General features: G+C 38.3%; 1 protein-coding gene across 3 annotated transcripts; it reads left to right on the top strand.

Annotated features, from left to right (window-relative positions):
• Window positions 1-569: 569 nt before the first annotated feature.
• GMNN (geminin DNA replication inhibitor) lies at window positions 570-14,395 on the top strand. 3 transcript variants are annotated; one of them, XM_055263646.2, is made up of 7 exons: window positions 570-1,034; window positions 3,026-3,101; window positions 6,497-6,574; window positions 7,310-7,454; window positions 9,919-10,001; window positions 10,271-10,381; window positions 11,467-14,395. In XM_055263646.2, exons 2-7 carry the CDS (start codon window positions 3,051-3,053, stop codon window positions 11,626-11,628), a joined length of 630 nt encoding a protein of 209 aa, XP_055119621.1. In that variant the 5' UTR covers window positions 570-1,034; window positions 3,026-3,050; the 3' UTR covers window positions 11,629-14,395. The 3 variants fall into 3 exon arrangements, with proteins under 3 accessions (XP_055119621.1, XP_055119619.1, XP_055119622.1); XM_055263644.2 differs by having other exon boundaries at window positions 576-902; XM_055263647.2 differs by lacking the exon at window positions 570-1,034 and adding an exon at window positions 1,155-1,605.
• Window positions 14,396-15,458: the final 1,063 nt, after the last annotated feature.

Raw genomic sequence — 15,458 nt, 5'->3', positions numbered from 1 at the left:
GAGACAGGGTCTCCCTTTGTCTGTAGTCCCAGCTACTCGGGAGGCTGAGGCAGGAGAATCGCTTGAACCCGGGAGGCGGAGCTTGCAGTGAGCCGAGATCGCGCCACCGCACTCCAGCCTGGGTGACAGAGCGAGACTCCGTTTCAATTAAAAAAAAAGAAAGAAAGAAAGAAAGAAAGAAATAAAAGGCTAGACGTAATTATTACCAAGGTGTTTCTGCTCCTTCAAATTGCAACAGCAATTGTAATTTCAGTGCCTAGAACAGTAGTAATTGGCACGTATAAGGCGCTCAATGAATAGCTGCAGGATTAACTGATAATCGGTTGTCTCCTGAACAATTCGTACTGCACCACAACATAGTCAAAACACAAAAAGTCAAAATATAAAAGCCCCTGATACAACTACGAGTCCGTGGAGCCAGGGCTTTACACAAATATATGTCGTGTACTACATATTAATATATATGCACATACAATATTTTGTTCTTCCGGTGCTAAAGACTAATGGAGGCAAATCTTTCTCCCTTTCGTAAAGGGCTAAAACTGCATTTTAAGGAAGTTCCAAGAGCAGGGTCGGAGAGGAGGTCAAAGCGCACAGGCCTCCCAGCCAGCAGAAAACCCCCACAGTCCTTCAGTACTCCCTACCGTTGACGGCGCAGGCGCAGGAAGGGGCGGGGCCGAGGGAAGAGGCGATTCGCGGGATTCCAGAGGCCGCGCCCCTCGTCTGCGTCAGTTGGTCACGTGGTTGTTCGGAGCGGGCAAGCCGAGTAGTAGGGCTTTACTGCAGAGCGCGCCGGACACTCCAGCGACCGTGGGGATCACCGTAGGTGAGCTGTGGCCTTTTGCGAGGTGCTGCAGCCATAGCTACCTGCGTTCGCTACGAGGATTGAGCGTCTCCACCCAGTAAGTGTGCAAGAGGCGGCAGGAAGTGGGTGCGCAGGGGCGTAAGGCGCGCAGCCTCTAGACGACTCGCTTTCGCTTCGGCCAACCTCTGAAGCCGCGTCCTACTTTGACAGCTGCGGGGCCGCAGCCGGGGTAAGGGCGTAGGAGTTGTTGAACGGTCGCGGGAGCCGGGGCGGGGTTGGGAGGTGAGTCGAGGGACTGCCCCATTGGCTGGGTCGGTTTTGGCGCGCTCTCACTTCCGCGCTTCCTATTGGCTGGCTGGCGCAGTTCCCGAGGCGCGCGCCGCTGTTGGTAGGCTCTGACGCGCGGGGCCACACTGCCCGCCCCCTAGCCTGGCGCTGGGCCTCAGGGACTAGTTGGCTGGGTCCGGGCTTGGGGAGTGCAACGCGGGTGAGGGACTCAGCCTGGGCGTGCTTAGCTGTGGGGATGAGGCGAAGCATCCATCCTCTTGGCAGTTAAATGGCTGGTCCTGATCTGAGGGATCTGCAAATTTGGTTCATGGAAAGAGGTGGCTGAATCCTGCGTCTCCCATTAAACGGATACTGGCGTTGTTGATACGGGTTTCGCATGGACCCTGTCCTATGCCAGGGTTTTTAATCTAGCTATTAAAGGAACTGGAGAATAACAAGCAAGTAAGGGTTGCAAGGTCGCTGACAGGCGTGGGAAACAATGCTAAGTGGCTTTCAGCTTTTTTCACACTAAGGTACGTTTTACATCGCAACCTAGGACACAGCTATCTAACCATATGAGACGTTGATGGAAGCAGTGTTTCTCGTCTCTTCAATTCCATTCTGTTCAGTTGCATTTTTCTAAGCAGTGTTGCTCATGACTCACTAAATAATTTCGAGATCACGGCCCGCGACCCGCAGTTTGAAGAACATTGCCTGGGGTCTGTTTACTGGGGCCCAAACACCATTTTCTTAACGTTAAATAGAGTAGAAAATAGCAGGATGCCCGCACAAATTAGATTGTTTTGTTTTCTAAGCTTTTTTTTTCTTTTTCTTTTTTTTTTTTTTTTTTTTTTGAGACGGAGTCTCGCTGTGTTGCTCGGGCTGGAGTGCAGTGGCAGGATCTCGGCTCACTGCCACCTCCACCTGTCGGGTTCAAGCGATACTCCTGCCTCAGCCTTCCGAGTAGCTGGGACTACAGACGAGCACCACCACGTCCGGCTAATTTTTGTATTTTTTTGGTAGAGTCGGAGTTTCACCATATTGGCCAGGTTGGTTTCGAACTCCTGACCTCAGGTGATCCGCTTGCCTCGACCTCCCAGCACTTTGGTGATCATGCAGGTGATCCGCCTGCCTCGACCTCCCAAAGTGCTGGGATTACAGATGTGAGCCATCACGCCCGGCCTTTCCTAAGCTTTTTTGTTTGCACATGTGTGTGCGCGCACCAGGACACGAGGTAAAATGTATTAATGTTAGAAAAGCCACTGCACTGAGTAAAGGCATGGCCACAAAAATTAGGGACATCTATCGACGAGGCACAGGCGCAGACATGGCAGGGACCAGTGGGTAGTGGGCAGTGGGCAGTGGAGGAGCAGTTCAGATGCTGAGTTTGGCCCAGTGGTCTAGTTAACCACATTACATAGATCCCTTTCTACCTTTTCCCTCTTTCTTGCTTGTTAGTCCTTCAGTTCATGTTACTGGTTAAACTTTTCCTACAAATGTAAATGCATGATCTCATTTGACCAGATATTAAGTCCGTATTAAGTTATTGTCAGAGCCCAGTTTATTATACCTTAAATCTGTCTTTGAATCAGGAAAGTTAAGATGCTGTTCTTTAGGATGGACCTGGGCATACCCTAGTATCTGTTTATTTTGCTTTTTCTGGTGACTAATCCAGGACAATATGTTTAGAAATTTTAAACCAGTTTTAGAAGTTGGTTTAAAATACGTTAATTTCATTTTTTCAGCCATAATTATTATGTGTGTATATATATAAAGTATAGATATCAAGAGTCATTAACTTTAGTCACCTTAATCATTGACAGGGCTGAGTTTGGATTAAGAGAGAAAAAATAATAGTTCTACTGTACAATAGTATAATTTTTATGATTGTAAGTATTTTAAACTTAGACTCCACCTTCAGGGGTGCAAACCATATTGTTTTTTAATTACTAGTCTTCTGTGCTTCACCATCTACATAATGAATCCCAGTATGAAGCAGAAACAAGAAGAAATCAAAGAGAATATAAAGGTATGTGATTTAATAACTTTAATTTTTTTTTTATAGAAAGCATGGGGCTAAAAGTATTTTGACATCATTTAGCCAAATTTAGCCTGGCCATAATTTCTGTAAGCCTTGAGTTAGTCAGACGATGAGTAACAATAGAGAACGTTTTAAAAAAACTAATTACGGTTGAATATTAAGTCTGACCCAAGAATATGGGTTGTCTCTTATTTTGGTCTTTCAACAGTATTTTGTAGTTTTCAGAGCATGAATTTTACACTATTATGTTAAATTTTTTCCTAAGTGTTCTTTTTGAGGTTATTGTGAATGGAATTGTTTCCTTAATTTCATTCTCATTTGGTCATTGCTACTGTATAGGAAAATAATTGACTTTTGTATCTTGATTCTGTCCTGAAACCTTGCTGAACTTGTTTATTACTTCTAATTGTTTTTTAGTAGGTTCTTCAGGATTTTCTTTTCTTTTTGTATTTTCTCTGTGAAGATTCCAGAAGTATCTTTAGGATTTTCTATGTATAAGATTATTACTGCTTTGTTTCTACTCTTATATTTCATGAAATGATGTTATTAAAATCCCTTGTGTATATCTTCAGAATTAAGGGTCTTTGACCACAGACATGTTTTGCATTATATTACACATTTTTCTAGAGTATACCATATTCATTACCATCTAACGTATTTGATTTGCGATATTTTTTGAATCCCTATATGATACTTTCACTGGAAATCTTATTCCAAGTATTTATTCTTATGAACAGGACAGAGTTTGTTTAGTTTTGAGTTTATAATTTTGACTAGATTCATATTTATGGTTCTAAGTGAATTTACAATTTAGCTAGGTCCTTCCACACAACTTAAATTGTATGAATACCTTGGGAATTGGACCACATCTTCAGGAAAGCTATCAATTTGTGGGTTTAAATTAAATAAAGAGCCAGGTGCCCATGGTGGCTCATGCCTGTGATCTTAGCTACTTGGGAGGCTGAAGTAGGAGGATTAATTGAGCTCAGGAGTTTGAGAACAGCCTGGGCAACAAAGGGAGACTCTGTTTCTAAAAAACCATAATTAGCTGGATGTGGTGGCACCCACTGGTAATCCCAGCTACTGGGAGGCTGGATGTGGGAGGAATTGCTTGAGCCTAGGAGTTTGGGCTTCGGTGAGTTATGATTGCTCCACTGCACTCCAGCCTGGGTGACAGAGTAAGACCCTGTACCTAAAAAAAATTTTTTTTAATATTAAGTAAACTAAATCGAGTACCTAAAAGCCATTGATAAGTATAAGCAAGTACCTTTTGATGGGTTTTTTGTTTGCCTTGCTTTTCTTAGGATTCTTACATTATTTTTCTTGAATAATAGTTTGCATTGACAATTTGTGAATTTGACTCCATTAGCTTCCATTTAGGATGATGGCATCTTCCCACTGTGCTTTGCGTGTGATTATTTAAAATTTTTGTTTTGAAATTTTTGAAATATTAAATGTAGAGTATTTTAATAATTTACTTTTCCAACTTCAGCAATTACCACTATATGGCCAATCTGGTTTCATCTATGTCCTTATTTACTCTACTTTTCCTTCAATGGATTAATTTGAAGCAAATCACAGCCAAATAATTTATATATTTCCAGCAGATTACAGTTTAAAGAAAGTCTTGTGTTTACTAGCTACAGTAAAACTATCTTGGATATAAAGTGTACTAGGTTCTGTTTGGTTTTGGTTCTACCTCCAAAAGTGAGACCTTGGGTGGGTTAGTTAGCATTTCAGCCTCAGTTTACTCATCTGTAAATTGAGAGAATTGGACTAGAACTAGATCCTTGTGAGTTGCATGCAAAATTCTGTGTGAATGTGCTTTTATGTGAATTTTTTTTGGGAGAGGATTTGCAGAATATTAAATAGTTTCCCAAAAAGGTTAAGACCCATTAATATACAAGAAACTTTCTGGCTGTAAGAGTCTGTTATCCCAATGCGTACTCTATATACAGAAAATAATAATAGTAATATTACATCGTTTTAGGCAAAAGTCTAAATAGCTTATATAAATAAAAGTTACATCTTGGAAATGGTCTTTTTTTTTTTTTTTTTTTTTTTTTTGGTGACAGTTACTTAGCTGGCTTCTTTGACCATTATTAACAGAAAGCATTTAAATAACACCTCTTGTTAGTAAGGTTCCAACGTTACATTTTCTTTTATTTGTCTGGAGACTGTTGACTAATCTATAATCTAAATTATATCTGAAATGTTGGTGTAATATTTGTTCTCACAGTAGCTGGCATTTGTCCTTCAGTTAAATGGTGAGATAATAATCAGCAGTAGAAACTTTACCGTGGGAAAGGTGAACTCTTGTCATGTGAAGTACAGTGTGGAATCAGTAACTTTCTCACGCTGGTATGGTATCATGTTCTTGCTAACCTTGTTTGAGTATTCACCATTGTTTGCTATCCCATGGTGGCAGTATAACTAATGATATTTTGCAAAAATAAGAGAGAACTTTCAGATCATGAAATATACAGGAAGTTGTTTACATATTACAAGGAAGGCAATATTTTCACCAAAACAATAGCTTGGGCATTTTAGAGTATTTTAGTATGCCTCAGGCACTGACATTTTAGCCACCTTCTAATGAATGGGCTTGAAGCAGAACTGCTTCTACTATCAGGTAATGGTTGAGGGGGGATGTCCATTACACATGTACTTTGTTTTGTGTAAAGTATGTTCTGGAAAGTTACATTCTTTTGGTGAGTACATATAAGTATTTGGGGGATATTCATGATTTAAGGGGGCCTGAAATGAATCTTTTTGATTAGGGAAAGAAATACTTTGCAGTGTAAATGATTAACCTTTTCTTCCAGTTTACCTGTTTGGTGAGTTCATACCATAAATGTGACGATGTTTGGTTTTATAAAAGAGTACCTGGAAGTTTTTAGTTTCTGTGTGGAAGATTTTTCAGAGAGAATACAGATAGCCTTCTTGTATTAGAATTTTGTCATACCTGGTTTGAAACTGTTCATTGGAGCTGAGAAATTTTGTTACGTTTGTTTTAACTAGATATGATTAACAAAATGACCATAGCAAGAGCATGCATTGAAATGAGAGAAGTTACGTGTGTTTGTGTCTAGTTTGGGTAATATGATTCATTCTTAAGAATTCTTCAAACTTTATTATAATTTTTGGAAATAACAAGTTTGTCAGTTGATTAAACCAGTGTCTTGTTCATAGGTAACCTTATACAATTATATAGCAGACCAAATGTTTGTGTTAGTGTTTCTTTTCCCCCCCTAAATTATAGAAGGACCAAGAGTAACACTCCATACAGAAACTCAGTAACTAAATAACCACATAGCAACTCAGTAACTAAATAACCATATTGCAACTCAGTAACAAGATAATGAATTATGTTGACTTTTTAGAATAGTTCTGTCCCAAGAAGAACTCTGAAGATGATTCAGCCTTCCGCATCTGGATCTCTTGTTGGAAGAGAAAATGAGGTATGCACTGTATGGATAAAATGGGGTACTGGTGATACAGTGTCTACATTAAAAACATTTCTACTATTTTCTTGGTCAGAAACACATAAATTTTTGAAATTTGGAAATAATTTGGGAATAACAATTATATATTTCCCAAATAAGTGATTTTGGTTTTAATTGTTCAATTTAAGAAGTTCGCCGGGTGCGGTGGCTCACGCCTGTTATCCCAGCACTTTGGGAGGCCAAGGTGGGTGGATCGCCTGAGGTCAGAAGCTTGAGACAAGCCTGGCCAACGTGGTGAAACCCCGTCTCTACTAAAAGTACAAAAAAATTAGCCAGGCATGGTGGCACACACCTGTAATCTCAGCTGCTCGAGAGGCTTGAGGCAGGAGAATCACTTAAACCCGGGAGGTGGAGGTTGCAGTGAGCCAGGGTCACACCACTGCACTCCAACTTGGGTGACAGAGTGAGACTCTGTCTAAAATAAAAATAAAAATGAAAATTTTTAAAAAATAATAATTTCAGCTAAGCTCTAGACCCCAGTCTAATCCAAAATAATTGTTGCAAATAAAATTCCTAAAATGTTACTATACATTTTGTTAGAATTTTTAATTGTATAACTTTTTTAAAGATCCAGAGATGTAAAAAAAAGATAGATATGCGTTCTTTTTTTTTAATACATAAATGAAAAACCACCTAATTTCTCGTTAATTAAATCAAAGTAAATACAGTTGACAAGTGTTTTCATTATAGCTGTCCACAGGCTTGTCCAAAAGGAAACATCGGAATGACCAGTTAACATCTACAACTTCCACCCCTGGGGTTATTGTCCCAGAATCTAGTGAAAATAAAAATCTTGGTGGAGTCACCCAGGAGTCATTTGATCTTATGATTAAAGGTATGAAAAAATAGATAACTTTTGTCTTAAAATTTTAAATTATGATATAAGGAAAAATTTGTTAATACTATTATGAATTCTGCCAATTACCGTAATCTGGGGATAGTATAACAGCACTATAAATGTTTTTGTATGTGACCATTTGTTTGACAAGATCCATGCGTGGATGAAATATTAGGAAAAGGAGGCCCAGTGCAGTGGCTCACACCTGTAATCCCAGTAATTTAGGAGGTTGAGACAGGAGGATGGCTTGAGTCTAGGAGTTTGAGACTAGCCTGGACAACACAGTGAGGCTCTCTCTCTCTGTGAAAAAATTAGCTGAGCATGGTGGCTTGTGCCTGTATTCCCAGGTACTCAGGAGGCTGAGTCAGGAGGATCGCTTGAGCCTAGGAGTTTGTGGCCGCAATGAGCTGTGATAGCACCACTGCACTCCAGCCTGGGAGACAGGGCAAGACCCGGTCTCTGAAGGAAAAAAAAGGGTAGGGGGAAAGGATAGTTACTAATATGACAGCTCTGGTAATTGGATTGCCTTGTAAGGGTTTATAAGACTTGGAAATAGGCTTTTTAGAAGAAAAATGTTTAGATAATGAGTTTGAGGTATGAAAGGAATTTGAATATTCCAGGAGACTATGGCATAAGGAAACCAATAAAAATATGGATGAAGAGAGTAAAGATGAATGAGAAGAATTATGCCTGTAATAAATACTAGTTTTTAATAGAATGGCAGTATACATCAGAAGAAGAAGCAACTGATGTTTTATAAGCATTATGGAAGATTATTATTTCTGTATGAATTATAGGTCATTGGATGTTAATTAGTGATGGTAAAATTGAGGCCTAGGGAAGTTAATTGACTTGCTGAAGGTCGCGGTAACATTTGGACTCATTTTGAATTGCCTTGAAGACAGGAAGAAAAGTAGACAGTAGGATTTTTATTAGGTAAAATTAGGAAAGGTTGACTGGACAGAAATAAAGAAGCTCTTTAAAAATATTGTAGATTAAAGAGCAGGATTTGTGATACTCATATCTGATTAGGTTAAAAATTAAATCAAGGATTAGTTAAACTGCTAAAGTTAAATATCAAGACAAATAACTATATGTCATGTTGGTAATATAACCACAGGTGGAAAACATTATCCATGTAACCCTCTGGGATATATGGTAAACATTAAAATAACTGCAAAGAAATCCCAAACTTTATTACATTTGTTGTTTGAACTTTATTATATTTGTTGACAGTGGTATTAATGTAATTTTGAAAAAAAGATTGTGTATATTTTAGGATTGAGCAAATGAATAACATGTTGAAGTATTACATTTCCTAGCACTGCCCCTAAACAGGTAGAAACAAACTACACCTCTGTAGAAAGAAGCACACCGTATGTCCAGTTCTTGGTTTGTAAACACTATCTTCACTGAAGTTCCTTGGAGAAATTGCTGATTCCAGGTCAGGGGCAGGGAAACTTTAGGTGATCGTGGATTATCTTGTGACAGAAAATAAGGAAGTACTCAAAAACGGGTGGACATGTTGAAAGAACACATGTCATCTTGGAAGGATTCTCACAGACTACAGTTGGGAAAATTTGAGCATCAAAATTAATAACGACAAGAATGGATTATAATACGTTGAATAAAAAAGGACATATGAGTCCATACTAATAAATTTTCTTTTAAATTGGGGTAGGTAGGAAAAGTTTTTATTTATAGAATAATGGTAACTACTACATGTAGAAGGAATTACGTAAGTGAAAAAAAATCGGTTTTCCATCCACCATACAAGTAATATATATAAGCCAGAAACATCAATCATCAATGGAATTAAACTTAGGTAAAAAGTTGTTGGATGACAGGGTATTGACACAGTCTCAAATATTTTACTCTACAGATCACTAGTTAATTACTAAGGGAAAAAGTTATCTTTACAAGGCAGAAATCTGATAGATAGCGTCTTAATCAAATGATCAAATTTAACATCTCCAGTATCATGACAGATTGATATGTGCTTCTTGATGATACACTGAGGACACATACTTACATAGTATTCTTATACTATACTTATATAGTATTCCTGCCAAAAATGTTTAGTTTGAATCTAATCATGGAGACAGAAATAAAAAATTAAGGACAGTGTACAAAATAATTGAGCTGGACTTTGTAAAAATATCAGTGTTACATAAAAAGACACGACCTCACAAAACAAATGTGTTGCAAAAATCTTTAGTAATCTAGGTGGAAGATAAATACATACGTGTTGTACTTTTGTTGTAATTCTTCTGAAGGATTGAAATCTTTGAAATGTTGGGGAAAATAGAATAATGTTGATTTTATTTTTTAACTTTAATCTTTTAAAAATGAGTATTACTAAACAATATGGGGCTACTAAGATTGGAAATTTTTTTGAAACAGAAATTACTGGGTTTTGACAGTAATGATTTTTAAAGTTATATGTAAAATATTATTTTAGAAAATCCATCCTCTCAATATTGGAAAGAAGTGGCAGAAAAACGGAGAAAGGCGCTGTATGAAGCACTTAAGGAAAATGAGAAAGTATGTATTGAGTATGATTTGTACCATTTTTTAAAATTCCAGGATTGTTTTGCTGCTTAGCATAGTTCATTAGAGCAATATGAGCTAGCTTTAATATTGGCTTAAGAAAAGTTTAAGTAAAAAGGCAGCTCTTGACAAAATGAATCCTGTTGTGTTGAGAGTCAATTCTATGCTACATGTCCTCCATGTTATTATATACTTGGAGGCATGTAATTTGATTTATAGCATAGCAAATCTATAGAATACTGAGCTTTATTTATGTAATACAGCTTCATAAAGAAATTGAACAAAAGGACAATGAAATTGCCCGCCTGAAAAAGGAGAATAAAGAATTGGCGGAAGTAGCAGAACATGTACAGTATATGGCAGAGCTACTAGAGGTAGGTAATTTAATAGTTACCTGGTTCAAATGTATGTATTTTTCTATAAAGTTGAGGTAGTATAGTGTGATCACTTTGAAGTGTTTGGGCTCTGGAATCAGATTTCCTGGATTTAAGACTTAACTTCCTTCCTAACACCATTAAGTTTGCTGGGTAGAGAGGGTTTATCTGGTCAGGGCTTCATCTTTCTCATCCATAAAATGAGAATAATGTTGCCTACCTTATAGACTTGTTATGAGAATTAAATGAGTTATAATAGATGGACAATTGCAAGGAGTACTTGCACAGAGTAAAAGTTCAGTAACTTAATTATTATTATGAAGCAAAAGACCATCTTTTTTGGTAGAGTTATTAAAAGGAATTATCCCTGGAAAATATGTATAGAAAATTATTTCATAGTTGACACATTTTTAGGTAGTTTTAATTTTAATACCAGCTTGACATTACTGTCATATATAAAATTGATAATTTGTACACTAAATTAAAGTTTTGTGGTTTTATAGGAATTTAAAACATTTTGTAAGTAGCTAATATATTTGTAAGAATTAGCCTGGTAAGTGTTGCTTTATCAGACTTGACCTTAAAAATGTTTTAAGATTTATTTATTCATGTTTGCAAAAAGTTTTTCTTGCTGATAGGAAGAAAGTGTTTCAAATCAAAACTTCATGTAACTGAATTGTGACCTTACCGTTGAGATCCATGATGTAATTAATGTTTGAAGTTTTCATTTGGAGATACTGTGGTAGCTCTCTTAACTGCCTTAGAAGTATTAGTCCACAGCTGATTGGAAATGTAGAACACCTAGTTGTCCCTGCAACTGATTGGGGAAGTACCTGTTTATACTCTGAAATAATTTCAGTGCTTTTAAAAAAAAGGCAAATTATTAAACACTTTGACTTTGCTGACTATGATCTAGCATGGTAGAGACTTTGATATAACACTGTTTATAAATGAATTTATTGAGGGGCAAGATGAAAAAAACCTCATAGCTATATCAGTATGCTATACGGGTCAGCTATATCAGTATGCTGATCAACTTAGGTTTTAACATTTTTACAATAAATTATTGATTTATTCTTTAAAAGAGACTGAATGGTGAACCTCTGGATAACTTTGAATCACTGGATAATCAGGAATTTGATTCGGAAGAAGAAACTGTTAAGGATTCTGTAGTGGAAGACTCAGAAATTGGCACGTGTGCTGAAGGAATTGTATCTTCCTCTACGGATGCAAAGCCGTGTATATGAAATGCATTAATATTTGACTGTTGAGAATTTTACTGCCAAAGTTTACCTCCATTAGTTCTTTGTACCAGAGTACGTAACTACATAATGCCAACTCTGGAATCAAGCTTCCTTGTTTGAATCCTGGGACCCTATTGTATTAAAATACAAATACTATGTATTTTTAATCTATGATGGTTTATGTGAATAGGATTTTCTCAGTTGTCAGCCATGACTTATGTATATTACTAAATAAACTTCAAACTCCTGTTGAACATTGTGTATAACTTAGAATAATGAAGTATAAGGAGTATGTGTAGAAAATTTGTCTGTTTCTATGCTTTTATGTTGTTCTCTTTCCATTCTTTTGCTAACTACCTTGGAGGAAACAAGGATAAAACGAACAAAGTATTTAGACTGAGATAGCTGAGGTTTTAACTCCCAAACTTTGTTGTACCTCAAGCTCACTTACAGTGACGCTATTGATATTAACAAGTAGTTTTTGGAATGGAGCATGAGAATCTATTTTCCAAAAGCTTTTCAAGTGAATGTGATTAGCCAGCGAGAAGCTCAACTGGCTAGCAGGATCAGACTCTTCTTGGAAGCTTAAAATGATGGATGATGGTGATAATCCTAGAGAAACAAAGTGAGAAGTGGGTAAAAGTTCGATGGAAAAAACAGGAATAGCTGAAAATATGGAGCTTTTCTATTTCACATATTGGTATAGTGCAAAGTATGTAAATATTGAAGAATAAGAGTGGGGTCAGATTCATTAGTGATTTCCCATATATACTAAGTTTTGAAGGAGGAAAAGTACAAACTAGGGGTATGCAGCATTGGAATTGAAACAGTTCTGTGAGAGGCATACAAGTAGTTTTGTATAAATTGGCAATAAAGAGCAATGTCATGTCATGCTTTATGCTTTTTTTTTTTTTTTTCCCCTTTGAGACAGAGTCTTGCTCTTGTTACCCAGGCTGGAGTGCAATGGCACGATCTCACTGCAACCTCTGCCTCGTTGGTTCAAATGATTCTGCCTCAGCCTCCCGGGTAGCTGCGGTTACGGGTGCCTGCCACCACACCTGGCTAATTTTTGTATTTTTAGTAGAGACGGAGTTTCACCATGTTGGCCAGGCTGGTCTCGAACTCCTGACCTCAAGTGATCCGCCCACCTCGACCTCCCAAAGTGCTGGGATGACAGGTGTGAGGCACCACGCCTGGCCTCAAGCTTTTGAAAGGATTGTTTTAGGTAAGTATCCTTACAGAACCTTAATTTTCTCTCTCTCTCGTTTTTTGTTGTTTTTTTTTTGAGACAGGATCTCACTCTGTCACCCAGGCGGGAGTGCAGGGGTGCAATCTCAGCTCACTTCAGCCTCCACCTGCTGGGCGCAAGTGATCTTCCCACTTCAGCCTCCCAAGTAGCTGAGACTACAGGTGCGTGCCACCACACCCGGCTAATTTTTTGTATAGACGGGGTTTCGCCATGTTGCCCAGACTGGTCTTGAATTCCTGGCATCAGGCGATCTGCCTGCTTCGCCCTCCAAAGTGTTGGGATTACAGGCGTGAGCCACTGCGCCTGGCCTTAATTTTCTTTAATACTGAGATAAAGCCTACCTCATAGTGTTATCATGAAGATTAAAACCTTTAGTGTCTAGAATAAGTTCCTTAAAAATGGAAGCTATTATTAATCTATAACAACATCGTCCGGTAGAACTTATTGGGATGATGAGAATATCTGCTGTATAGTATGGTAGCCATTTCTGTGTGGCTAGTGTGACTGAGGTCTGGACATTTTAATTTAAGTCACTACAAGTGTTACGGGAAGTCAGGGACCCCAAAAGGAGGGACCGGCTGAAGCCATGGCAGAAGAATGTGAATTGTGAAGATTTCATGGACATTTATTAGTTCCCCAAATTAATACTTTTATAATTTCTCATGCCTGTCTTTACTGCAATCTCTAAACATAAATTGTGAAGATTTCATGGACACTTATCACTTCTCCAATCAATACCCTTGTGATTTCCTATGCCTGTCTTTAATCTCTTAATTCTGTCATCTCTTAAGCTGAGGAGGATGTATGTTGCCTCAGTACCCTGTGATAATTGCATTAACTGCACAAATTGTAGAGCATGTGTGTTTGAACAGTATGAAATCTGGGCACCTTGAAAAAAGAACAGGATAACAGCAATGTTTAGGAAACGAGAGATAACCTTAAACTCTGACCGCCGGTGAGCCAGGCGGAACAGAGCCATATTTCTCTTCTTTCAAAAGCAAATGGGAGAAATATCACTGAATTCTTTTTCTCAGCAAGGAACATCCCTGGGAAAGAGAATACGTGCCTGGGAGTGGGTCTATAGATGGCCCCCCGGGTGTGGCCATCTTCTATGGTCTGTAGACTGCAGGGGTGAAATAGACCCCAGTCTCCCATAGCGCTCCCAGGCTTATTAGGAAGAGGAGATTCCCGCCTAATAAATTTTGGTCAGACCAGTTGCTCTCAAAACCCTGTCTCCTGATAAGATGTTATCAGTGACAATGGTGCCCGAAACTTCTTTAGCAATTTTAGTTTCGCCCCGGTCCTGTGGTCCTGTGTTCCTGTGATCTCGCCCTGCCTCCATTTGCCTTGTGATGTTCTATTACCTTGTGAGGAACGTGATCTCTGTGACCCATACCTATTCGCACACTCCCTCCCCTTTTGAAAGTCCCTAATAAAAACTTGCTGGTTTTGCGGCTTGGGGGGCATCATGGAACCTACCGACATGTGATGTCTCCCCCGGACGCCCAGCTTTAAAACCTCTCTTTTGTACTCTGTCCCTTTATTTCTCAAACCGGCCGACGCTTAGGGAAAATAGAAAAGAACCTACGTAACTATCGGGGCAGGTTCCCCGATAACAAGAAGCTGGTGGCAATTACATTAGTGTGGCCCTGTATGTTTCAGGTGTGGGTCACTAGCCTAAAGATAGAATTAAAGAATAGGTAAATTTAAAAAGGAATTGAAGAATATTCTGGATTAGAACATGAGGAGAATCAGTTGAGAGGCCTTTAGCATGCTTAAGAAAGAAAATAGGTAAGTAGAATAGGGACTTGGCAAATAGAAAGTATTTTTGTAAAATGCCAGGATTTGATGGTGGGGAGCAAAAGGAGAGGGAATTGAAGGGGATTAAAAAACTAAGGTAGTAGCTTAAACCATATAACTTCTAGAAGATTATATAGAAAAGTTCTTAGTGACTTTGGGTTTGGCAGAGAGTTCTCAGATAGGACACAAAAAAGCACCAACTTCAAATTAAAATTTGTAAATTTTAAAAACTTTTTGAAAGACAAGCAAATGAAAAGGCAAGAGCAGACTGGGGGGACATATTTTCAGAACACAGCCAACAAAGGATTTGTATCTGTAAAGAACTAGGATATGTATGCGATGGAACATAAGTGCATGAAAAGATGCTCAACATTAGTCATTAAGGAAGTGCAAATTAAGTGACAACCAGAAACTGCTACATACCTTTCAGAATTGTTTTAAGTTTGAAAAATAAAAACAACTCTATCAAGTGTTAAGGATGTGAAGCATCTGAAACCCTCCTGCAGTGGTGGTGGCAGTGCTAAATGCTACAACTGCTGTGGAAGAGCTGAACAATTCCTTAAAAGTTATATATACACATTTTATATGACTCAGCCATTCCACCCCTGGGTATTTACCCTAGAGAAACGAAAGTATATGTCTACATGAAGACTAGTTCACACATTTTCATAGCTTTATTTGTAATAGCCAAAATATCCATTGGTAACTGAGTGGATAAATTATGGTATAACCATATAGTGGAATACTATTTAGCGATAAGAAGGGGACAAAAATTGGTACACAC

Source organism: Symphalangus syndactylus, chromosome 23, assembly GCF_028878055.3.
Source record: "Symphalangus syndactylus isolate Jambi chromosome 23, NHGRI_mSymSyn1-v2.1_pri, whole genome shotgun sequence".
NCBI classification, from domain to species: Eukaryota; Metazoa; Chordata; class Mammalia; order Primates; family Hylobatidae; genus Symphalangus; species Symphalangus syndactylus.
The sequence above is the reverse complement of the archived record's forward strand: the minus strand, read 5'-3'. Positions and strand labels throughout refer to the sequence as shown.